Source organism: Mirounga angustirostris, unplaced genomic scaffold (genome assembly GCF_029215605.1).
Source record: "Mirounga angustirostris isolate CCGP_5_RB_7025 unplaced genomic scaffold, mMirAng1.0.hap1 SCAF_8, whole genome shotgun sequence".
NCBI lineage: Eukaryota > Metazoa > Chordata > Mammalia > Carnivora > Phocidae > Mirounga > Mirounga angustirostris.
The window spans coordinates 8,333,361-8,359,725 of NW_026991716.1; the positions used below are offsets into that span (position 1 = coordinate 8,333,361).

The window sequence follows — 26,365 nt, forward strand, 5'->3', positions numbered from 1 at the left end:
TCACGTTCAGTGAGAAGTCCTCTAGCAAAACGCCCTGGGGAGGAGTACCACGCCTCCTTTGCAGGGACCTGCCTGGGTACCTGCCCCAGTCTGTCATTGGCTGGAGCAGCTCAAGGGGGCGTGGCCCCAGCCTGAAGTTGGAGTTTGAATCTGCGGCAGCTGTGGCTAATCATTGATGCCCCCGCCCCCCAAAGCCCATAGATTTGAGTGACTTCTGCTCATGGCCATTGCATATATGAGACTCCTTACTGCATTTTTGAACATGAGCCTTACTATGGAATACATTAAATGTAATGCCAGATAGAGGAAAACAAATGTTATATTTCTATAGAGAAAGAAAGGTAGGCTAATTCCGCAACATTTCCTTTTTTGATAGATCTACTTTTTAGACCCTTTAAAAAATGCAGTTAGGAATTGAATGGAAAGTAGGAACTTGCTTGGTTTGCAAATTGCATAGTCACCAGGATGTGTACCTCAAATTTTAAAAAATGTACTGGACTTGGTGTAAGGAAAAATGGGGGCTTAGGTCCTATCACTGATTCCTAGGACTTTCGATCTTCCAAGGGGAAAAAAAAAAAAAAGATAAAAAGGCTTTGGAAAGAAACTTTTGTGCTTTGAAAGTCATGTTTGGAAACTACCTTGAATATGACACTTAGAGTGAGCCCCTTTCAAAAAAAAAAAACCCCAAAAACAATAGCTCTTGGCATCTGTTATGCATTCTGGGTCCACAGTCTTGTTGAATATCAGGAAGGTGAGATGCCAAATTATATTGGTCTGTAAGACCACATTGTATAGAAAGTTTCAATGTAGCTCTTATTCATTCTAAGGCCCAAACCTCAGGGCTCTGGAAGAGCAGTTATTTTTTTCAATCTACAAGAGCACAGTCATAATCAGTGTGAGCTATGAGCATGTCTGGCTGTGCTCAGATGACCACCCGGATGGCTCCCAATTTTGCCACACCTAATTCTCACCAGTTCTGGCAGAGCATGGCGGTCCTTCCCTTCTGCAGTCAGACTCCCTTTCTCTTCTGTTAGCCTCCTATGTGATATTAGGAATCTTGTTTCAAAAAGTGGCCATTGGGCTTTTGCCAATAAGATACAAGGTTGGGCATAAATGTTTAGATTTCAAAGGGTGTTTGTTGGTACTTTAAAATAGTTTACTATATTGATAGTTTAAAAATGTTACATGGTTATTTTATTTGGTTTTTTTAAGATTTTATTTATTTGAGGGGCGCCTGGGTGGCTCAGTTGGCTAAGCGACTGCCTTCGGCTCAGGTCATGATCCTGGAGTCCCGGGATCGAGTCCCGCATCGGGCTCCCTGCTCGGCAGGGAGTCTGCTTCTCCCTCTGACCCTCCCCCCTCTCATGTGCTCTCTGTCTCTCATTCTCTCGGTCTCAAATAAATTAAAAAAAAAAAAAGATTTTATTTATTTGAAAGAGAGAAAGAGAATGTGCGTGAGCCGGGAGAGGGGCAGGTGGGAGGGAGAGAATCTCAAGCAGATGCCACGCTTAATGTGGAGCCCCTGGCTGGGCTCGATCTCACGACCCTGAAATCATGAGCTGAGTTGAAACCAAGAGTGGGACGCTTGGCCGACTGAGCCACCCAGGTGCCCCGCATGCATATTATTTTACAGAGATGGAAAATGGGAACTCGAAGGGGAGGAATTAAGGAGGAAAAGGGACTCACAGACAAGAGGCAGAGTGCAGTTGTCACATATCAGACTCGGCCTAAAATGGTCTGTGCCCCATCCCATCCTCCCACACACTTGGGCTGGGCTCATGGGGAGTGTGGCATCCCAGGGTCATCCCAGGAGTGCTTTCCTTGCTGCCTATATAAATGGGCCATCAGTCCATAGGGTCAGAGACAGCAAATTCAATAGGAAACCTCAACAATATGGATCAGAAAACCAGGCTAGACTAAGAAGGATTGAAGGATGTTATGGTTGAGCGGTGGGGTTTTATCTTGTCTGGTTGGGCAAGAATGGAGCTATGAAGGGTACTAAATGGGGGTGGACGATTGGAAAAACAGGTGCCATTTATAAAAATTGCAGTTTTGTTGAGATAGAATTCACATATCCTTCAATTCACCTATTTAGAGAATACAATGCAGTTTTTTTTTTTTTAAAGATTTTATTTATTTGTCAGAGAGAGACACAGCAAGAGAGGGAACACAAGCAGGGGGAGTGGGAGAGGAAGAAGCAGGCTTCCTGCGGAGCAGGGAGCCCGATGCGGGGCTTGATCCCAGGACCCTGGGATCATGAACTGAGCTGAAGGCAGATGCTTAATGACTGAGCCACCCAGGCACCCCACAAGGCAGTGGTTTTGAGCATATTCACAGAGTGGATTTACAGGTGCAACCATTAGCATAATTAATTCTACATTTTCATCACCCCCCAGAGAAACCTGTATACATTAGCCATAAGTCCTCATTTCTTCCCAATTCCTCCAGCCTTAGGCAGCCAGTGATTTTTCTGTGGATGTGCCTATTCTGCTATTTCATATAAATGGAATCATACAATATAGGACTTTTATGTCTGGCTTCTTTCACTTAGCATAATGTTTTCAAGGTCCATTCATATTATACCACGGGTCAGTACTTCACTGTATTTATTGCTGAATATTATTCTAATTTATAGACATACCACATTTCATTCATTCATTCATCAATTGGTGGGCATTTAGGTTATTTTCTTTTGGGCTATTATGAATAATGTTGCTCTAAACAGGTTTTTGTGTAGATATATTTTTATTTCTCATGGGTATATACCTAGGAGTGAAATTGCTTGGTTATATAGTCACTCTGTGTTTAACCTTTTAAGAAACTGCCAGATCTTCTGAAGTGGGTGGACCTTTTAATGTTCCCACCAGGAACGAATGAGGGTTCCAGTTCTCCACCTTCTGACCGACACTTGTTACCTTTTTGGTGCTCGTCATCCTTGTGCTTGTGAAGTGGTTTGCATTTCTCTGATGGCTGATTATCGTTGAGCATCTTTTCATCTGCTTATTTACCATTTGTGTATCTTTTTCGGAGAAATGTCCATTCAGATCCTTTGGCCATTTTTAAATTGGGTTATTGTCTTATTCTTATTGTAAGAGTTCTTTATAGGTTTATTGACAGGTGGCTGCATTTTACAAAAGTATCTCTTACTATGTGTGCATAGAAGAATTACCTTTAGGGCGCCTGGGTGGCTCAGTTGGTTAAGCGACTGCCTTCGGCTCAGGTCATGATCCCGGAGTCCCTGAATCGAGTCCCACATCGGGCTCCCTGCTCGGCAGGGAGTCTGCTTCTCCCTCTCCCACTCCCCGTTTGTGTTCCCTCTCTCGCTGTGTCTTTCTCTGTCAAATAAATAAATAAAATCTTTAAAAAAAAAAAAAGAAGAATTACCTTTAATAGAACATGTGTTAGAACAATTAGGATGAAGAAGCCAGAATATATGTCTCATCCAGGTGGAACCGGGGCACTGAATTAGGTATCCCCCAAACTGGGGCTGCTCATACTTTAATGTACATCTGAGTCTCCCTAGAGGTCTTATTAAAATGCAGGTCCTCATTTTCTCGTTCTGGAATGGAGTGTGCGAGAGTCTGCATTTTTAACAAACCCCTGAGGATGCTGATGGTGCTGGTCCTGGAAGTTACACTTGGAGGAACAGTGCAAGAGGGGCTTTCTGGTGTCCTCTCATTCAGTGCTGTTATATCTACTTATTTAAAGTGATCTGGAAGGGAATTTTTGAATTCCATCTTTTTTTTTTTTTCATTTTATTGAATAGCCTTCAAGATGAACAACCACCATGCAGGGAAATAGAATAAATGTTTCTTCTAGTGGTCCTTCTGCCAATCGATTCTCTTCTGTCTTCCTTTTAGGCCTCTGATGATTGTCACACAGAAGATCACGACCTTGGCATTCCAAGTTCATGATGGTGAGAAAAACAACTCTCCTTTTGGTTCTGAGAGTGAGCTCTTTGTTTAGACTATACCCATAGTCCAGAGTTTAGCCAAGTGCTGGCAAATCTTCTATAACTTGTCAAAAATTTACAAGCTTCTTTAATCAAAGCTCTTTACTTTCACAGCTATTATTTCTGTAATCTAAATTTGCTGAAGTATTTACATTGAGAACAGTTGGTTTTCTGTTTACATTTATAATGTTTTATATTTATGGCGCTCTCTGCCCTTCATTTCCAAATCTCTTGAGAAGAAATGCCATCCTTTTTCTGTGGTTTACTCTGAGAAGCTCACAAGGTAATAAAAAATAGTATTGGCTGGTTAGCCATTTTTTTTTTTAGTGCTAGTTTTGTTTTGTTTAGTGTTTTTGTTTTGGTTGTTTGGCTTGGAAAATTATCTAATGAGATTAGCCTGACCCTTCTCCTTGGAAGAAGGAAGAAGCTTCTGTTTGCATAAAACTGAACATTTTCTTTGCTCATGCCCTTCCTGAAAATGACGAGAATGTGATTTACATGATTTAAAACCTGGTTCCAGGGAGGGAGGACGGCACTTTCAGCCGGGTGGAAGATTTCAATATGGGTGTAAGAGGTGTCAGGTGCAGTTAGTAAAAGTATACTCTGCAGATTTGTACTATTCTGGCAAATGCTTTCGGACTGTTGAAGCTTCTTTATGTGCAAACAGGTTGAGAAGATTTATAATCTCTGTTAGCTAGTCTTATTTTTCTTTAAAGCTTGGGAACTGATTTCATTTTGACCCTGGGTATTCCTAGTTCATACTTGGTGATTTAGTCATTCTGTAGAGAACTGGGTAATTTTATACCAAGGATGGGGTCTTTCTAGGGTGACCAACTGTCCTGGTTTGTCCAGAACTGAGCAGTTTCCCAGGACATGAGACTTTTAGGGCCCAAATTGGAAAAGTCCAGGGCAAATCGGGGTGAGTTGATAAATGTTTTTGTACCTAAAAGTCTAGTTGGTAGTGGTGATAGACTAATATTAGCACATAAACCGATAGCTAAAATCAGTTTAATTTCTAGGATTGCCAGAAATGTATTGTTGACATCTTAGAAAAAAGTGTGATTTTTTTTTTAAAAGAAAAACACTGTCTTTTTTTTTTAAATAGGCTTTTTGCCTAAATTACTTTTTAAAGCATTCTTAGTTTACCTGATTTTCTGGAACAACCCTTATGTGCAGCAAGATGTTTATTTGTCATTTCTTTTTTTCTTGTGTGTAGTGGGAACAGCAAACACTGTCTCCTTTATGCATTTTTCTGAATTGCCTTTATGATTGGTGACCATCATCAGTCTTAGCTGGATATACAGCTTTGTAGTCCAATGTCTATAGCTTATTAGATGACACTTCAGTTTCTGCAACTATAAGCTAACATAAATTTTATGAGAAGCACAAAGGTGATTTTGTTTTTGTTTTTTTCTGGCATGGATGAATTTTAAAAGAAGAAGAATCACCTGATACATCTTTTATGTTTTCCCTGCATTCAGGATTACATTTCCTGTGTTTTTGGAAGAGGAAAATCCCCTGTTCCTTTCCCCATTCCACACCCGTGCTCTCAGTTGCTAGCGGGTGTCTGCAGCCAGCCTAATCAGAGAGGTCTTTGAGCTGGTGCAGGCTGCAAAGGCAGGCTTCTCTCTCTCGTAGCAGTGAAAACATACGTACTTTGGTAAGAAGTGGAGGAGATGTTGGGAGTTCTCTGGGACCCATGTCATACCATGCAGTTTAAATAGGAGTAACCCCTGCTTTCTCCCCTCTTCACGAGAACCTGCGGAGACTTTCTCCCTCACACGTGCACTTGCAGGTAGCTCTTGAATCCAGAGCATTTAAAAAAATGATTTTATGATTTATGAAATAAATGAAATGTGAAATAAATCACTTTTTTTTCAAATGACTTTTATTAGCCTCTTTTAGAATTTTCTACTTCAAACATCTTATTTCTACATTTTTTTCTTTTTTATAGGATTAGGTCGAAGAGCTGAAGACCTCTCTGCTGAGCAACATCGACTTGCTGTGAAGTAAGTTTAACAATATATTCTCGAGCCCTTTGTACATCAGCGTCTGGAAATCCTCCTCATTTTTCAATGCAGATTAACTCCACTATATGGTCATATTAATGTTTATTAATGAATCTATTGATGGATACTTGGGTTGTCTGCCAATCTTTGGCTTTTACAAACCCTGTTCCTAGGTCATTTTAAAGGGGTTTGGGTATAGCGGTGGGATAGAGTCCCAGAAGCAGGGTTGCTGAGCGAGAGAATACATGGGTCTGTAATTCTGTTAGTTTTGCAAGATTCTCCTTCACTGCCATTATTAGGTCTCTTACAGAGTTATTTTTATTGGGTATGTGTCTGCCCAATAAATTATCAGTGCACATCAGTATGATTAAATGCGGCTATGAAGACGGATGGGAAGCAGGGCTGGAGAGAGGACTGTGAGCTTGGGAGTAGGAGACAGAAGGCAGGAGGAAGCAGGAAGCAGGCTGAAGGCAGACTGTGGCTGGTGTGGGTGTTGGAGAAAGGGAGGCTGTAAGGGAGGAGAACAACATTGATAGGGAATGGAAATGGCTGTGGGGTAGCGCATCGGGGAAGGATGGGCAGCCACGGTGGAGGGTTCCTATAGGAGACTTTCAGGAGGTAGTCAGGGGTAAGGAAGAGAGGGTCCTGAGTGGTACGGAGATTGAGTGCCTCGTTTTCACATTAAGGGATTGGGACTCGAAGCAATGGAGACCCACTGCAGGAGACTAATGAATCAGATTCTTTGCTCAGTATTGTGGGGATGTAAATGCTGTAGGGCGTAATTCCAGTGACTGGTTAGCAATGGTATTTTAGGGAGCCTTTCCCCATAATACTATCCTGCCCCTTTAAATGCCATTAAAACACCACTACCTAGAACTGGTCTCTATAGAATTTTTCCCCGCCACTACTTTTGTCTGTGGTTGGGGACCTCCTGCCCGGATGCCAAAGCAGACAGGAGACTGCTACAGTGGTGGGTTTTGTGTGTCCTCTTCAAGTGGAAACTGGTTCCACCCATCATTTGTTTTGTGTTTATTTTGGCAGTTGGGAGGGAGTTTTCCCATTTCACAGCATCTCGCTCAGCTCACATTAGGTCGGGTTCCCACCCCTGCCTGGTGTTTATTACCTTCATTCTCTCTTGCAGACAGCTAAGGTTGCTGAGAAAGAGCACGTCCCAGCCTCAGAATTACCCTGGACCTCGCCCTCCGTGTCTGTAGCCGCCGTCGGCCAGCAGAGGGCGCCACGGAGCACCGCACCTTCTCAGAGCCACCCACCTCTATTAACTTGTCCTTTCCACAAGGTTTCTAGCTTAGGTGGATTTTGAGAGAACCGGCACAAAGAAAGACCACGTCATGTGTTATCATCTACAAAGACAACGCCTGTGTTTAGGATTGGATGACTTGTGGGTCTCAGAGAAAAATCCAAGACTGAAGGCTTTTCAATTTTTTTTCACTTTATTTTCACAGAGTAAAACCCTCTTTTTTGGAATACTTAAGCTACCTTCTCAACTTCATGAGTGTCATAGCTGGCCCTTGCAACAATTTCAAGGATTATATAGCCTTTATTGAGGGGAGACACATACACACGAAGTTGCTGGAAGTGAACTGGAAGCAGAGAGGTTTCCACAGCCTACCAGAGCCTTCTCCCACTGTAAGTATTTAGTGCCAAGTATTTACCCAGAGCTCCAGAAAAATAGAGCTCCGTTGCCAGGGCTGACTCTCACTGGTAATTGTTCTAATTAAAAAGCCAAACAGTTTACCAGAAAGCTTGGCCAGTAACTCCCCCCACCCCCGTTTCCCTCACAGCGGAGCTCATGGGCTGGAAATATTAAAGAATCAATCCACTAGGTCAACCTGCCAATATTTAATGCTTACAGTGTGCTCAGCACTGTGTTGGTTAACACATTCGGATTTATGAGTGCTTTTTTGTCTTTATGAATAGAAATTCATATCCAGCCAAAGGATAATGTCATGAAAGGGGGATGGGGAGGGAGTTGGAACCAGAAAAAATGTGATTTTTTTTTTTTTTTTTTTATTGCAGAGCCTGCTTCTTGTGTGGGAAACCGGTTTTATGTTGGCATTAGTTTTACTGATTTGGAGAGTTTAAGATGGTTTTTTGGAAATCCTATTTTAATCTTAACTTGGATTTCATTAATTTCAGATTAGTCGGCATTAGGATAACATGTCGAACTTGACAAATATGCTGAATTTATTCAGGTCCAATATCCTATATTTAAGGGACGTTTGTAATTAGTTGAAGGAAGAGGGAAAATTGGAAAAAGGAGAAAATCAGGATGACTGAGTTAAATACTTTGTAAATGCTAAAATCTAGGCAAAATTATTTGAAAATTTAAGTGACTTACTAAGCGTGAATTTTCAGATAGTTTTTGACTGTCTGAACACAGGTGTCCAGCAGTGTATGGTTTGTCAACTGTCAGCTCTTCCTGCATCATTGAAACAATGTGGGAGTGAGGTCACCATGGCCATGAGACATCGAAGTACTCACAGGAGTTTATTGGCAGAATCCGCCACGGTAGTGCTCTGGTGTTTCACATGCTCTTATTTAGAGAATATGATCACAGAGTCTTAATATCACTCCCCGGGGAGACTCTTGCATTTTTGTGCACAGAGAAAGTGAAGCGGTCAGGTGATATTTTGGCTAAAGGCACATCGGGGGGCAGGCGGCTGGCACTCCCAGGCTGGTGCCTCCCCAGTGTGTTGTTGATAATCGCAGCCACGCATGGTGAGCACTTGACTGGGAGCCCAAAGCTGGGTACCTGGCAAATATTCAGTCACCTGAACCTCAAGCCGCTCTGAGAGGTGCTGTTACTATCCCCATATTACAAAAAATGTGGCCTCTTTTTATTTTTATTTTTTTTAAGACTTATTTATCTGATGGAGAGAGTGCACGAGAGTGCAAGCCTGAGTCGGGGGAGGGGCAGAGGGGGAGGGAGAGACTCTTAAGCCGGCTTGGCACTGAGTGCGGAGCCTGACACTGGGCTCGATCTCCCGACCCACGACCTGAGCCAGCATCAAGAGTTGGATGCTTGGGCGCCTGGGTGGCTCAGTTGGTTAAGCGACTGCCTTTGGCTCAGGTCATGATCCTGGAGTCCCGGGATTGAGTCCCACATCAGGCTCCCTGCTCAGCAGGGAGTCTGCTTCTCCCTCTGACCCTCCTCCCTCTCATGCTCTCTGTCTCTCATTGTCTCTCTCGCAAATAAATAAAATCTTAAAAAAAAAAAAAATCTTTAAAAAAAAAAAAAAAGAGTTGGATGCTTAACGGACTGAGCCACCCAGGTGCCCCACCCAGAAAGTGGCCTGTTTTTATAAAACTGGGAACTATAGTTCTATTGATGTTAAAAGACATTCCCTGGAATGTCGGGAGAACTGGGCAAAATCACTCGGTCCAGAGGCATTTAAAATGTCAGTGCATCTTAATGTTAGAGCAGACTACCATGTAAACCATCCTGGAAGGCTTTCTAAAACTCTCCATTACCTGCTCATGTCCCAGCTCAGGCATTTCAAAACTTGCACAGAATCCTTACTAGCTTAAGCCTCTGTCCTCCTTGTGGTGATTCAGACCTATTTCCTTAACTCTGCTGGCAACAGAAGTAGAAGGCAAATTGTTATTCCTTTCTGATGGAAGATTGCACTCTATAATGCTCTTTTTTTTTTTTTTAAGGTTTTATTTATTTATTTGACAGAGACAGTGAGCAGGAACACAAGCAGGGGGAGTGGGAGAGGGAGAAGCAGGCTCCCTAACGACTGAGCCACCCAGGTGCTCCAGTAATGCTCTTTCTCTGATGTTTTGGGTAATAAAACCACCTTCCTTTTGGGGGCACCTGGGTGGTTCGGTCAGTTAAGCAGCTGCCTTCAGCTCAGGTCATGGTCCTGGGGTCCTGGGATCGAGTCCTGCCTCCTTGCTTAGCGGGAGCCTGCTTCTCCCTCTGACCCTCCTCCTGCTCGTGCTCTCTCTCTCTCTCTCTCTCTCAAAGAAATAAATAAAATCTTAAAAACAAAACAAAAAAAAAACAAACTACCTTCCTTTTGTCAGTAGAATGTGCTGGTAATAGTTTTCTTGCATTTAGCCCCTAAGCCCAGCATCCAGTTTGTGTCCTAGGAATGCCTGTTGCCACTCCTTGTAAGGAGTATTACCAAAGCAGCTATTGGAACCGCTTTGTCCCTAAGGTACCCTTGCTGAAATTGTTTTCCTCATACGGGAGTCTTGCATGGTTACCCTGATTTTTTCCACATTTTCAGAGAGCTGTGAAACACAAGCTGTGCATGACCTTGGTGTCTCTCCTCCTGTTTTTGATGCTCACGAAGTCCTTCCCTGTCACCTGCCTGGTCGATGACTGGTTTGTTCATAAAGCAAACTTTCTGACTCGACTCTGCTACTTATATATTGTCATGCAAGCCTCAAAGCCCAAGTATTACTTTGCCTGGACATTAGGTACGTTTGATGGAATGGCCCTGAGTGAATGAGGGAAGAGGGAGGCTCCTTGGATGGCCTACCCAGAACAGCATTGTGGATCCCCTAACCAAAAAAAAGTTCAGTGCATGATGCAGGTAGCTGAGCCAATATCATTTTGTACTTTCCAGCAAAGCACCCCTGTGTCCCACCATCCATAAGCTCAATTATCCCTGATAAGAGAAAAGCAGTCCTAGCTGTTGTTTCAACTCAATGTTATTAACAGATGTGCAAACTCGGAAGCTTCCTCCACCAATCAAAGCTGCCCATTAGTACAGTGGAAAGTTAGGGGAAAATTCCAGAATGATCTGTTTGTCATTTTTCTGGGTCGTGAATAACAGAGGGGACATGCTTAAAAAAATGTACCAAAACGTGTGCTGGTTTAGGGTCACACTTTTTCTTTAAGAACTTGTTGGTTAAAAAAAAAAATTGTTGGTTAAGATTTATGCCTTAGAAACTGACTTCAGGTGACTTTTTTTTTTTTTTTAAGGTGGAAAGTTCAACTTGATTTGTTTTGCTCTTTCCTTTCAAACGGTTTTAGACTGGAAAAGTTTAAAGCTTTGCTGGAGTGAGCACTAAGTCCTCCTATTTACTTACCAGGAGCGGTAAGGCATTTTTGATGAGGCACGGCAGCTCAGGAATGGAAAGTTAAGTTCTTAGCTGATGGTGACCTGGGGCTTAATGTCAGGGAGCCCTGATTTGGTTTATTAAGTCAAACAGATGATTAAACTCAGTGCCTAGTGCTTAGCCTGTGTTCCATGAGTGAAGGCATAGCACTTAATTGAGTTCCTTTTCTCTCATTTCATGCTCCAAGTTTTTATCCCCGAATTAAAGCTGGTAGCTACTAAATTACTTTTTTACTTTTTATTATGGTAAGATAGAACACAGAGTTTATTATTATTATTATTTTTTAAGATTTTATTTATTTATTCATGAGAGACAGAGAGTGAGAGAGGGGCAGAGGGAGAAGCAGGCTCCCAAGGAGCAGGGAGCCCGATGCGGGGCTCGATCCCAGGACCCTGGGATCATGACCTGAGCCGAAGGCAGTCGCTTAACCGACTGAGCCACCCAGGCGCCCAGAGTTTATTATTTTAACCATCTCTAGTGTACAACTTAGTGGCATGAAGGTCATTCACAGTGTTGTGCAACCGTCGCCGCTATTCCATCTTCACAACGGAATTTTCCATCACCCCAAACAGGAACGCTGTACCCATTAAAAAAAAATAACTCTTCATTCCCCAAGTCCTGGTCTAAATTATTTTTAAAGGTCGAAATGTTCAGGGAGAAGTTCAGTCCAGTGTGGTATTTATGTGACACTTGGCCAGAAAGATCGAACTGAGGGCTTTTAAAACATTTGCAGCGTGGGAAGTTTTGTCTGTCACCTTTGGTTCAATTCAGGGAGTTTTTGTCACGCACCAGGTTCTGTGCCAGGAGGAATGCAAAGGTGAGTAAGCCCTCTTCTCTGCCATCAGAATTGTTAACAGTCCGTGGGCACAGGGACAGGCATACCGACCAGGCAGGAATGTGGCGAGCTGTCCCAACGCCAACAATCCAGAGGGGATGATGAATAGAGCCCGGTTGTTTTGGAAGGCTTCAGAAGCCTATTCCTCTTTCTGCACTTGCTTTATGACTTAAGAATGATAATTTCTTCAGTAGGTAGGCATGATACATACTATAGTTGGAACCCAGCTTGGAGGACCAGGCTTATTTTCCTACGTGAAATACTTAATATTTTCACTTTGCTCTAACCTGAGTGTGTGTGTTTGCAAATGAGAGAATGAGAGAGAGAGAGAGAGAGAGGAAGAGATAACAGCTCACTCCCCTTGGCTGCCTTCTACGTCTTCACTTACCCTTCCTTTTCTCTCTCCTCTCCCTACCTCTCCCGCTCCCATATTTCCCATATTCCGTATCCTAGGGCTTAAGGTCTGGCTTCTGGACTAAATCAGCTCCCGCTTTAGGAGGAAAGCAAGGCCCTGCATGGCCTCCTAGGGAAAGTCTAACTCGAGGTGGGTTGTGCTGGTGGGGGCGTGGGTGGGGAGGGGGTTCTAGGCAACGGGGGGCGTCTGGCATCGTTCTGCCATTTGGGGAGTGCCCTGGATACTGGGAGCATCCTTTTCTGTGGGTAGCTTTCTCCGTGGGCTTGGCTCTTTTCTATACCCCTTTCCATTTATCTTTTCTTTTGCGGGGGTTGGGAAGGTAGCTTCAGAAGAAATACTTCATTAATTTGTACGGCCTCAGTTCGAACTTTGTCACAGTTTAGATTGCACGGGCTGGTCTGAAATTAACCTTTGTATCATTTATGAATAAAGAAGCAATGAATAGTCTAACCGGGATTATTTAAACTGCTTAAATGATGCTTAAAACATCATTTACATATAATTGATGCACTAATTCTACGTGATTATGAATTTAATCCTTAAAGCTAGTCTCTTCATGAATCTCAGCTGAGCTCCACCGTGTTAGCCCCGCTCTCGTTACAGTTTATATTGAAATAATTAAGGCAATTTTCTTTGGAGTTATTGTAAAATTCTGGTTGTTTTCCCCTAATTAGTACTGATTAGTGAGACTCAACTTCAGCCTGGGCTGTGTTCCAAGGATCACAACCTCCAAAATATGGGTGTCCAAGTTAATTTATCTGTAATAATACAATAGACAATACAAGTAAAGGCAGTTTGGGGCTGGTGAACTTAGAACCTCTAACTGCTCAGACACAAAACCACATCTTGGATAAACGGTGGTGAAATGCACGACGGGGGGAGCAAGCACGTCCCCAGCCTCTCGACGCAGCCTCTGAGAGCCACCCTTCTGGTCCTTCCTTTGTCTTTCGGAGTGACTCCTAGTCACTCAGGTGGTGGGATCAGAATCCTTTCTAGCATTCAGAGCCTGGCGCTGTTGACCACCTGAGTGAGCCGAATGTTAGCATCACTAAGCCTTGGCAAGATGGGTCTGGGAGAACAGCTGACATTTCTCGAGGGCTGACTTGGGCTAGGCACTTCGCCAGGAGCACCATACGTGCCTCATTTAATTCTTCCAACGTGGCTTTGAGATAGGTACCATGCTCATACCCATTTTCATACCAAGGGAATGGGTTTCTAGATGACAGACAACTCTCTCGAGGCCATACGTTCAGTATGTTGCTCAGCGGAGACCCAGAAGCCAGGGGCTCTGCCTCTAGAGCTCGCCCTCCCCCGGCATCTTCACACCCCGCTGGGAGTGCTGAATGAGAATGCTTGGAGAGTGCTTTATAAAGTCCTGGGAAGATTGTGGGCACCCGAAAGAGAAGTTGTTGTTCTGGGTTTTAGGCGAGCCTGGAGGTGGGAGGGGGAATTGAAGGGCTGCTGGTCCCATACTGTCCGGCCAGCCCTTGGTTTTTGTGTCCAAAACAGACCCCAAAGGGTTCCTCTTCTCCCGGTTCAGCTTATCTTGTCATTGACAGTTTCTTCCCACACATTTAAAACTTCATTTCTTAACGGGCTCACCCCCTGCTTCATTGTTCTTTTCCTTTTCCACTGAGTTTCCATCCTGTTGGCTTGGGAGAATGACCTAGCAGTTCTCAGTAATTCTCATCCTTCCTTCTAAAAGAAACTAGATCATTTCCCAGTGAAGCCAAGCATAAGATAAACAGTGTTAATTCACCAACTATGCCAAAAGGAAAGGAGACAAACCTAGAACAGGTTGTTTTTCTTTAGAGTAACCCTTCAGAAGTTGCTCTGGAGCTGGACCTGAACTTCTATGGGAAAGAATGAATAGTGCCTCAAGAAAGAGTTCTCTAAGATCTTCCCAGATCTAAGGGCTTACAGTGCTGTGATTTAGTTTATTTTTTATTTTAATTCCAGTATAGTTAGCATAGGGTTGTTAGGAGGCTTCCTTTTTCTCCACATTCTCACCAACACTTGTTGTTTCTTGTGTTTTTTAGCCATTCTGACAGGTGTGAGGTGATATTTCATTGTAGTTTTGATTTGCATTTTCCTGATGATGAGTGATGTTGAACATCTTTTCATGTGGCTATTGGCCATCTGGATGTTTCCTTTGGAGAAATGTCTGTTCATGTCTTCTGCCCATTTTTTAATTGGATTATTTGTTTTTTTGGGTGAAGTTTCTTTTTTAAAGAAAATATTCTAACAGAATTAACTTGAACTAAGTGAAAAGAGACAATTAGCCTTTTTGGTCATCATAATAAAAGTATGTTGATTTCATCAGGTCTCTATTTGATTACAACATCGCATAGTTAAGAAATTAGAAATGTTATACTCACTGCAGGGGGACATTTTCTTATAGTTCCGTGAAGTGGAATAAAGATGGAAATGGGAGCTTTCTCAAACTGACTATGGGTAGGATGCTTTGGTAATTGGGTCCACGTGTGGTCTCCGTGGTGGCTGGCCCCAAATTCACATCTCTAGCTCTGCTCTTTGTCTTGTGCTCTAAACTTTTCTAACTGTATCTTGGCAGCCCTGGCTGATACCTACTGGCATGTCATGCTTACTATGTCCAGAATGAGCTCCAATTTCTCTTTCAGAACTGGTTCTCCTCCTGACTTTTAATGCAATCCGTTCTTGTCGTGAGAGCTTTAATGACAGCTCTTGGACCTGTCCAAGTCCTCTGGGTCCCCTCTTTCTTCTGGCCTCTGCTTCTGAGCTTAGATGTATGTTTACCTTCTTCCCTTTCTCCCCTTCCATCAAGTGGGTCATTAAATCCTGTTGCTTTGTTCCGGTTCATTTTTCTTTTACTATATTTCATTTTGCGTTTTTAGGAGCACCTCGTGCCTTCTGACTTAGCAGGTGCTCACTAAGTGCTGGTGAATGAATAAAAATGAATGAATAAAAATTAAGCCCACCAAAGAGCCCAAAAGGTTTCTATGATTTCTAATGGTACCAGGTCCTTTCAATTGTTTTGGTTTCTTTTCCAAGCAGAAACTACTGCCCATCTCTCAGTCTTAAAGCTAGACAGACATTTAATATCTTTTAAAGCAGCAATGTGACTTTTGTTCCATATCCTAATGTGTTGTTTTAAAAACCATAGCTGACGCCGTGAATAATGCAGCTGGCTTTGGGTTCAGCGGAGTGGATAAGAATGGAAATTTCTGTTGGGATCTGCTTTCTAACCTAAACATCTGGAAAATTGAGGTGAGTTCATTGTGCTTTTGAATCAAGCTTCCATGGTGAATAAAGCAAATAGTTTGCTCTGCGTTATCCCTGGAAGCTCTTCCTCAGAGCGTCCAAGGGAAAGCGATCAGGGCATGCCCGGTCCAGCAGCCTCCTGGACATTCTGTGTCTTAGAATTTTTCCTGTTTTTTAAAGATACCTACTTTCTTGACAGTTGTAATGGTTCAAGGAATGACATGCAGAAATCTGAAAAAGAGCCAGGAAAATCTTTCTGTGGCTTACATTCCTGTTCTCTCAACTAGAAAGTACAAATGTCATTTTCTCTTGTTTCACCTTCTACTTTCTTCAGTCAATACAGACAGGAAGCTCCTGTATTTAGATTTTTAATATTGCAAGCATTCACTGTGGTTCCTTTTGAACCACTTCTAATCCATTTACTAAGAATGGTCATGGCACATAGCTTTTAGGCCACTAGACTCTCTGTGGATTTTGTCTTTCTCTGGCTTTGTTCATGGACCACAGCACTGAAGATGTTCTCATCTTCAGAGGTGGGCTCTTTGGGGCCACATCATTCTTGGTTTTCCTGGCATTGTGAGCCCTCAGAGCAGAGAGGAAGGCCCAGGCTTTGACCCTTTCCTCCTTTCTGCTAGGTGGGAGTAAGGACAATGTTCTCAACTTACAGAAGGGCTGCTTCTCTAGCCAGGTGACTCAGATGTGCTGTTGGTCATGGTTTTCCACCCACCAGAGAGCAGGCAGGTGCCACTGGAGAATCTGAGCAGAAGGGGATATGCATCTAGAGCAAGAAACCAGGGATGTGGAGACTGACTACCTGCTTACCGTTAGGTGGACACTCGGCCAGAAGGAGACATGGTGGATGTTCTCCACCTTCTTAATGCCTGAGGCTTCTCTTCATCTTAAATGGCTTAAACCAAGTTGCAGCCTCCAGAACAACCTTTCTCATTTTTGGGAAAGCAGTGTAGATAATCTTCAAGGTTCTCATTTCTTTCTTTTTTTTTTTTTTTTTTTAAAGATTTTATTTATTTATTTGACAGAGAGAGACACAGCAAGAGAGGGAACACAAGCAGGGGGAGTGGGAGAGGGAGAAGCAGGCTTCCCGTGGAGCAGGGAGCCTGATGCGGGGCTCGATCCCAGGACCCTGGGATCATGACCTGAGCCAAAGGCAGACGCTTAACCATCTGAGCCACCCAGGCGTCCCAGTGTTCTCATTTCTATACAGATGATGATCCAAGAGAGTCCAAATGTGTTATGATTTTGTTCCCTTTTCCCACTAAAATTCTTCTCTTCCTCAAAAGTCTTGGATCACTGCTGGCTGCCTCAGAGCGCTGTGGATACATGTCCTTTACAGTGGTTCCCCTTTGCCTTTGGCTGCCCACCAGTACACCAAGACACAGTCCTTTCACTGTGGGTGTGTGGTCAGAGTAAGGGGCTAAGTTATTAGGTTCTATCTTTATTATTAAAGAAAACCAGAAGGAGGGAGTTTGCATATTTAGTAGCGTTGATAGAGAGCAAAGAGCTAAAAGAAAACCAAGGAAGTCTGATTTAGGTAAGGTACATTGAAGCTGTGCATATAACATTTTATTAGCCAGCGAAGACATAAATAACACCCCTCAGGGTTTTGAAATAAAAAGTTATTATGCAATATCTATCCTCTATCTATTTATAGCTCACTCCATCCATCCATCCATCCATCCATCCATCCATCCATCCATCTCTCTCATCTCTCTCCTTTCCAAGCATACTATGTTGAGCCAGTATGTGGTCTAAGATTTTCTTATGGTTGAAAGAGAAAAATGGGGGCACTTCCACCTTTATTAGGAATCCTGGTTCTTGAATGTTTGCTTTATGCTTTCTACTACCAGCCTTTGATAAGACCTTTTTCTAAAAAATGTTTTATTTTTTTTAATTTAATGAGAAAACCCAATTGATGGCTTACTTTAGAATCTCTCTTCTTTGGTACCCATATCATTGCCAGTTGGGTGATGTTTGTTTTCTTTTTCGTATTGAGACCCCTTCATGCATGAAATCTCTCACTATTCTAAATACAACTGGAAGGATTTGAATCTGGGCAGCTATTTGTAGAATACCTTCACAAGACTGACCTAGTTTATAGATGGCCACGTAGTGAATGATGACAAATGTAGGCTGTCTCCAGAAAGGCCCTAAATTGACATGATTAAACCTTTCCGGTGGCAAAGCCCCTTTGAGAGAATGTTTAGTTTTAAAACTCAGATGACTTAAAAAAAAAAAAAAATTTTTTTTAACCAGAGTGGAAGAAAAACCTACAAGACATTCCTTCAATTTTCCTCTAATTTGAAAATATATTTTGAGGGAAATTAAGACTTTGCAAGCCAAGTTTTGTAATATGCTATCCTTTTTTTGTTTTGTTTTGTAAACAAAGTAAATCTTATAAATACCAGAAAATTTTACTGCGTGGGATAGAATAGCTGATCTACTCTTGATGGAGGAGTCTCTGTTGAAATTACACATCTCATCTGCCACCAGGGAAATTCTGGGGACGACTTTCCATTACTTGGGGTATTTTTAAAGCTAATGATAGGTGTTATTTTCTTCTTTCTAGACTGCCACAAGTTTCAAAATGTACTTAGAAAACTGGAATATTCAGACAGCTACTTGGCTGAAGCGGTAAGAAAAATACAAATGACCTCATTCCTCATGGCATGGGGATATGTTTAGATGGGAGTCACCAGACGAGTGGCAGCTCTGCCAGGCATGATGTGTCACCTGACACTTTTGTTTTGTATTAACATCTATGCCCTGGAAATGGAAAAGTAGAAAAGTGTTACAATGTAGGATATTTATTTTAGTGGATCGCTTCACAGTACCATTCCCGTGTACCAACCACTCATTTCCTTGTCATAGCAATCCCATGAGAGGTTGGTAGTTAGCCCCATTTTACAGATGAAGAACGTGAAACACAAGAGAGGTTATGTCACTTGCCCAGAGTCACACAGCCAATGAGGACTAGAGAAGAGCCCCAACAGACTGTCTCCAGAGCCAGGCTCTTAACCTGTGTGTTGTGCCCCCTCTTACGTAGAGGAGGGTACATTGCTCAAAGGTCAAGGAGGGTCAATGTCAACATCAGATCACTGACGATCTCCATTTATCCCTAGCATTAAAAGCTTTATGGTACGCCAGATATTTATGCTTTTTCACTTTGTGTTTTTTGTTCATGTTTCTGTCCTTTTGTTTCTCTACACGTTCCAGAATTGGAAACATGACTTAATATAGAACTAGTAATATGCTATCCTTTTTTTGTTTTGTTTTGTTTTCAGAACTCACATGAATTGATTTTTTTATGTTCTTTTTTTTTTTTTTAATTTTATTATGTGTAATATGCTATCCTTGAAGCAAGAAACTCTAGCTAGTGAATATTCCTATCTCATGAGTGCAGGGAGAGTATGAAACTATGAGGCTGGAGATTCTGGTTTTGATCCACAGCAGTTTTCAGGGTCACAACATGGGGGTAAGAGACAATAGTAACACCTCCAAAGTAAGCTCATGCACCGTTGTCCGAAAGTTGATCTGAATATGCAATTTTAGAAAATTTGCACCTATTATTGCTATTAAATTTGTCAATAATTTTTATTTTTTTCACTTTTATTTTTAAAGATTTAAATCTTTAAAGAGAGTGAGGGAGCACAAGCAGGAGTAGTAGCAGAGGGAGAGGGAGAAGCAGGCTACCCGCTGAGCAGGGAGCCCAATGCAGGACTCGATCCCAGGACCCTGGGATTATGACCTGAGCCGAAGGCAGATGCTTAACCAATTGAGTCACCCAGGCACCCTGTATTTTGTCAATAATTTTAGCGTAAAACTCTATTTCTGTATATTGGGTAATCCCAATGTACCAAGAGTCCTACTGTCTCCATTAGGAGTTTATGTTCTAAGATGACTGAACATACATGAGCACATTATAAATAAAAAGAATTTTAAAAAGTCATTTTAGAAAATGAAATGTCTTATTTGTACTAAAGATACAGAGTGTAAGAAACAAATACCTGGGCAAACTACCCCATTTCAAAGAAACATTGCAAGTGGCTTCCCAGTCCTGTGTTTCTCTCCCCAAATTCTTTCCCTTTCTTTGTATGAAAAGGGAGCCATAATCCTTAGTTTGGGTTCAAATCAGTTACTTTTGACAACCCATACAGAGCTGGATTGGTGTTAACTCTCTGAAATCCTATCTTATTTTTTATTTGGGTGCTCTTGTTTAGTAAGCCACATAGTGCCATTGGCGATTTGTAGATTGAATTTGCTTTAATAAACAACCAAGCGTCAAAGATCTCCAAGGTCTTTGCAGACAATTTCTAGATCCTCACAATATCACTGTTTAAAGCAAACTCATGGATTGAAATCCAACGGACACTGGAAGAGCTGAAAAGTCAGTAGCCGACACATTGATTTTGGGCTGGAGTCATTGCCAAGAGAGATGAAAGGGTTTGCAGCACTGCCTAGTTGGGTGGCATGGGGGCCAGGTTGGAAAGATGAATTGAGGATATTCTAAAGAGGCTATCCTGATTTTAAAATTTTTAGTGCCAGTGGCACTTATCCATAAGTACTCCTAGTAGATTAGGGTATTGGTGGAGTAAGCTCCTATAAGGCAGGAGCTCCTACTGTATAGAGTGACCACTTGGACTTTTATTAAACATAGTATGATGGTGTCTAGATCATTTAGTTTCATGTAGATTACAACTTCATAGTCCTCTCCCCAAATGACTGGACTGTGACTGGCCTGTCTGGTAGCATTCAGGATGTGGAGTTCAGGCAGCTGGGATTGCATTGCAAGTCCCCAATAGGGGACTGATCAGATGATTTTGGTCTGAAGACACAAATGTAGGTAGATGCTTGTGGTCTGACCTGTGACTCGTGCCTTCCTCTCTTCATAGAGTATGCTATGAACGGGTTCCATGGTACCCCACGGTGCTAACCTTTGTCTTGTCTGCCTTGTGGCATGGTGTCTATCCTGGATACTATTTTACCTTCTTAACTGGAATCCTCATCACAGTAGCAGCCAGAACGGTAAGCTGCTTTTGGTTGTAGGATCTTTTCCTTAATAATCTGATGCCTCTGTGTTTGTCATTAGAGAACTCCTTCAATATATAGGAATTTTTGGCCATAAAATGAACTGTTTTCATGTTATTCACAGACGGTGTTTGCAAAAAGGAATTTTAGGAGTAATGAATGTTTAATACCTTAAGAGATGAAAAAAATTTTTTTGAAGATTTAGAGAGCGAGCACGTGAGTGGGGGTGGGGGGTAGAGGGAGAAGGACAAGCAGACTCTGTGCTAAGCTTGGAGCCTGACGTGGGGCTTGATCCCACAACCCTGAGTACATGACCCGAGCCGAAACCAAGAGTTGGATGCTCAACTGACTGAACCACCCAGGGGCCCCATTTCTATAGAGGCTGAAAATATTTTTAATCATTAAACAGAAAGTCTACCGATTACAGATGAAGATTAGTAATTGAGGCTCTGTAGGCTTCATTTTGCTTATACTCATCTTAATTTCTCAGTTCATTATCCTAAGCTTAGAAATAATTCACAGTCTGTGCAGACAGTAAAATTGTAGCCATAGGAATTGTGTTGTTCGAGATTGCTCTAACTTTTCATGTTCTTGTGCCTGATCCAGTAAATTAGTTTGTGTGAAATTCTTTGTGAATTTTATAAATTCGGTTCTCTAGGTTTTTGGGGGTAGCCTTCAGTTTGTCCTAGAGTGTTTCTATCATCTGCTGGTTGTAGAGCAGGATGATAAAGACATAAAAAATATGCCTGTCCTTAAAGAATGAGATGAGCATGTATGTAAGTCATTACAACTCTGCGTGCTCTGATTGTCAAATAGAGTTTTGTATTGATTTAGTTGCAATTTGATAATGATTGTGGCTTTCCTAATTCAGGTGCCAGGAATTTCTAATGACATTTGTCAAACTATATTTTGGGTGTGAATTTAGGAGCCCCAACAGAGCTATTCACTCGTTCTGTAATTCATGTATTCTATGAATATTTCAGGAGCCCGCCTATGTGCCAGTTTGGGTTCTAGGCACTGGGATACCACAGTGAACAAGAGTCCCTTCCCCACGGAATTCCTGTTTTAGCTAGGTGAATGTTTGCTGGAATATATGTGTGAATAAGAATGATAATTGAGTTTACTTTTAAAAGTAAAGTATATATTGTACATGGGAAACAAAGAACACCTTTTCTCTTCTCCCATTTATCTACCTACTTGAATTATAAAAGAAATGTAAAGAGCAGATGACCACGACAAACTAAAACAGGGACCAAAATTTTGTTTATTAATATATCCAGAGTATTATTCCTGAAGATGTCTTTAGCTCTGTGATCTCAGTTGGTATAAAAGCATTGATTTATATAAAGCCTTTCTTTTGGATGGCCTGGACATATTTTTCACAAATGAGGTAGGTAGGGGGATGGAGAGGGTTGATAGAACAGGATTCCCAGGAGAATGAACTCAGTAATGAAGTGTCTTATGGGCTTTCTGATACCTCTCATGCATTCCCCCATGGATGGAGCTCTGGCAGTATCTTGAACCTGGGGCCAAGAAGGAGTTTGTAACCTACCAAGGCAGCCTCGGGAAGCCTTTCCTGCTTTGGGGCTAACCTGCCTCTAAGCCAGCCATTGTTTTAGCTCTGGCTTTGGTTCCTGGGTCTTGGAATTAGGTGTCTTTCTGGAGGCAAAGCTAGTCCCATATGTCAGAAGACCTACAAATTAACTATGGAAAAGCTAACTTTTCCATAATTAAAATTATATCAGATTAATATTTCCTGACATGGAATAAGATTTTTGACCCATTACTAAATGAAAAAAGCAGGCTAGAAAATCCGTGCCCTCAGTGAAAATACAAATATGGATATGCATGAATAGAGAAAGGCTTGGAAGGATATGTGCCAAGTTTGTAAACAGTACTTTTCTCTGAGGAGAGGTCAAAAAGTAAATTCTTTTTCTGTTTAGTTCTTTGTTCTTTGAACATTTGTCTACAGTGGACATAAATATATATATTGATAATAATAAAAACTACAATGGTACTTTTGATCACCTATATTCCTGAAGTATAACGCCTACATGTGCAAAATAAAAGTTGTTTCTATTTTTCATACCCGCCCCCGGCTTCCTTGGCTTACAGGTGAGGAACAACTACAGATGTTACTTCCTTTCCTCAAGAGCCCTCAAGGTTGTGTATGATGTGGTTACCTGGGCAGTCACTCAGCTGGCTGTCTCTTACACTGTTGCACCCTTTGTCATGTTGGCAGTTGAGCCAACCATCAGCTTATACAAGTGAGTTTCCATCCTTCTCAATTGCTGTTTGGTACACTGTTCTGTCTTCCCTGTGTTTGACTTAGGAGTTGGTTAATTGGATCACTTGGTATTAAGAATTTCTAAATACAGCTTTGACGTGAAAATGTCCATAGACAGCTTTGGGAGGACATGGTTATCCCAGGGATCCCAACAGACACACAGCAATACATCTCCTTTTTTGTTTTTTTTTAAGATTTTATTTACTTATTTGAGAGAGAGAGCATGAGAGGGGAGAGGGTCAGAGGGAGAAGCAGGCTCCCCGCTGAGCAGGGAGCCCGATGTGGGGCTCAATCCCAGGACGCCGGGATCATGACCTGAGCCGAAGGCAGTCGCCCAACCAACTGAGCCACCCAGGCGCCCCACATAGCAGTACATCTGAGCGAAGCTGGCGGGCAGCCTTTCAGACATTCCTAACGTACTGAAGGGATGCTAGGACCGTGGATTTTGAAGGGCTATATCTGGATGATAAACTCAGAGGGTGAAATGTGCTGCCCTTGCCTCTTTTTCCTGGGGGTCAGGCTATGTTGGAGTCTTGGGGGGGAGCATCCTGAGAACAGGACAGAAGCCGACTGCAGCCAACTGGGATGACCTGCGGGGTCTGCGGGTGAGCTCGGTGCTCCAGGGGATGCCAGTGCGGGTGTGCACATGGGGGGCTTATGGTGTGAGCTGCAGGGGTGGAGGGAAGAGATGGCTCACACCAGACACAAGAGGCCTTTTAAGGAATGGGGGTCGGGCCTTTATATTCAACCCCCCAGTGGTCCTGAGGAACTGTGAACCTACTCTTGCTTGCTTTTATTATTTTACTGAGGTTGGTGTAGTATTTTTCTACTGTTACCAACTGGTGTGTGACCTGTAGCAAGTGATTAACTCTCTTACCTGGCTGGAGTCTATCACAAAGCACCATTGTTAGGAATGAAATGACGTAAACGTGCAAAGGGCACAGCCCAGTGCCTGGCATATCGTCTGTACTCAATCAGCGCTGACTTGTATTACTGAATGCTTGTGCAGGCTTTTGTAGATTATTTTGAAGTCCTAGCTATGCTCCAAACCTAAACAACGCAAACATGCCCTATTCGTCAGTGGGGATTTCCTGGTCATTGTTGCACTGGTCAGAAATGATCAAAGAAGCTTTTACTACTCAATACACAGATAGCAAGGTCTAGAAGCAGAGAGATTCCCCCCCGCCCCGCCCCAGGTTATAGGCCAAGAAGGTGGAGGAAAGTATATAATGCTAGTGAAGTCTGTTTCTGTACCACCAATTAGGTCATAGGAGTTATGTCACTATAATGTGGCAGTTGAGTTGGTTTATATACAGATGTTTCTAGACAAGGGATGCCAGAATAGTGGGAAAGAATTCTAATCCGTGTAGCTGCTACAGCGGGAAGAGCATGAACCCCTGCAGCTCTGGAGTAAGAACATTGACATTGGGGGTCCCTCTCAAGGTACGCCGCTCCCCCCTCCCCCACAGCACCTGCTCTGCCCTGGCTCTCAGCTGGCTTCCTTCCTCTATGCCCACCTTGAGGGCAACCCCCTTGCCCATAGCTCCATCTTCCTTCCCCTCATCTCTGGGCCCTTCAGCCAATATTTGCCCTTTCCGGTCTTCTCCATTTTAACATCAAGCTATCTGCCTGGCTTCAGTGCTAATTGTTCTTGTTAGTGCTCCAGTTACAAGGTCTCACAGATTTCAAGTTGTTTGCTTCAACATGACCCCCCATAGCTCCATACGCCCCAGTATTTTAAGTGCATGATATTTTTTCATGTGATAGCAGAAATGGCTGCATTCAACTCAAAACCATTTAATACCTTCTGTCTGATAGGCACTGTTCTAGAAGCATTCCAGATCTGTTCCCCACTTGGGGCTAATTCTGTAACCAGCAATGAATGGCAGGTGTATGCAAATCCACTTCTCAGCCTGTCTTTCATTGCCTACCATTTAAATTTCAGACCTGCTTTAAGTGTAGTCAGTTTTCAATCTATAGTGACTTCATAGCTTTAAATTCCTACCTAATCTTTAAGTTGTAAATGAGTCCCAAGTGAACACTTAAATGTGTTATGAAAGGACCTGTCTTAGCTCAGGATGCTAGGACTAAGTATAGAGTGAGTGAGATCAACAACAGACATTTCTCACAGTTGTGGAGGCTGGGAAGTCCAAGATCAAGGTGCTAGCAGATTCGGTTTCTGGTGAAAGCTGTCTTCCTGGCTTAAGGAAGGCTGCCTTCTTGCTGTGCCCTCACTTGGCAGAGAGAGAGAGACACGAGAGGGAGGGACAGCTCTGGCCCGTTTATCCTCTTAGAAAGGCACTAATCCCATCATAGGGCCCCACCCCAAACAGACTACCTCTACTTCTCCAAATACCATCATATTTAGTCCACAGCAGAACCTGTGAACTCATTTTGAAAAGCAAATCCATATACGTTAAGTAGATGACCCTTTCTTAAATTCAATGTGTGTGGATGTTAGAATTTGTATAGACATTTTTGAAGGGAACAAAGTCCTTGAGAGTGGGAACTATGCCTTATTCACCTGTGCCTCTGGGGTAACTAGTTCAGCCCTAGTGTGCTCAATAAATGTTGAGTTTTTCCATAATAAAAAGATAGAATAGGTCTTAAAATTTTAGAGAAATATGGTGGGTCAGAATAGGTTCCTAAACTTTGCAAGGGGATTGAAATATTTTTTTTCCCTTGACTCCCAAAATATTTGGCTTTAATCTAACATAATTGTTCCATTGTAGATCTGGCCACATAGGAAAAGAACAAAGTACATAGGTGTGCAGACTTTGAAATCTATGGCTGGGGTTGCCTGTTGAGAACCCTAGTTTACACCTGTTGAGACAGTGTTTCAGTGCTCTGGTTTAGACACTAAGTGAGTTGCTCACTTGCCTGGGGCAATTGTAGGAGCCCCCCCCCTCCCATTTTACTTTCCACGGTTTCAGTTATGCATGGTCAGTTGCTCTCCAGAAACAGATGATCCTCCTTCTGACGTATATGGTCAGAAGGTCAGGAGTAGCTCCATGCTACTGATTTAATCATTTCCCATCATCACAGGAAGGGTGAGTACAGTATTGTTGTACTGGATTTTGAGAGAGGAGAGACCACATTCTCATAACTTATTATAGTATATGGTTATAATTGTTCTTTTTCATTATTATTGTTAATCTCTTACTGTGCCTAATTCATAAACTGTATCATAGGTAGGTACATATAGGGAGAAACATAGTAGAGGGTACAGTACTATCCACCGTTTGAGACATCCACTTGGGGGTTTTGGAACATGTCCTCCAGCTCTGTCGGGGGTGGGGGGCGGGGAACTACTCTACCTTACCTCCTCTACTTGTTTCCCATTCCCCTGAAGAAAGAGATGCGGGCTTTGCCTTTTTATAAATCCCGGTTTAATGCTTTGTACATCCTAAGCAGTAAATGCATATTGAAAGAAAAGTGAGTGAAGATGTGTTCGCTTCTGTTAGAAGTCTTGACTGTTCTGTAGACATTT

General features: G+C 42.5%; 1 protein-coding gene across 8 annotated transcripts in view; it reads left to right on the top strand.

Moving 5' to 3' along the window:
* The window catches only part of MBOAT1 (membrane bound O-acyltransferase domain containing 1), a 107,443-nt gene that overhangs the window by 75,406 nt on the left and 5,672 nt on the right, over window positions 1-26,365 (top strand). For all 8 annotated transcript variants that reach the window (XM_045866307.3, XM_045866310.3, XM_064597110.1 and 5 more), the window contains 8 exons: window positions 3,861-3,916; window positions 5,907-5,961; window positions 7,425-7,608; window positions 10,218-10,410; window positions 15,448-15,551; window positions 18,130-18,194; window positions 20,453-20,585; window positions 22,704-22,855. In XM_045866307.3, coding sequence (XP_045722263.2) covers window positions 3,861-3,916; window positions 5,907-5,961; window positions 7,425-7,608; window positions 10,218-10,410; window positions 15,448-15,551; window positions 18,130-18,194; window positions 20,453-20,585; window positions 22,704-22,855 — 942 coding nt within the window. The remainder of the gene's footprint in view (window positions 1-3,860; window positions 3,917-5,906; window positions 5,962-7,424; window positions 7,609-10,217; window positions 10,411-15,447; window positions 15,552-18,129; window positions 18,195-20,452; window positions 20,586-22,703; window positions 22,856-26,365) is intronic.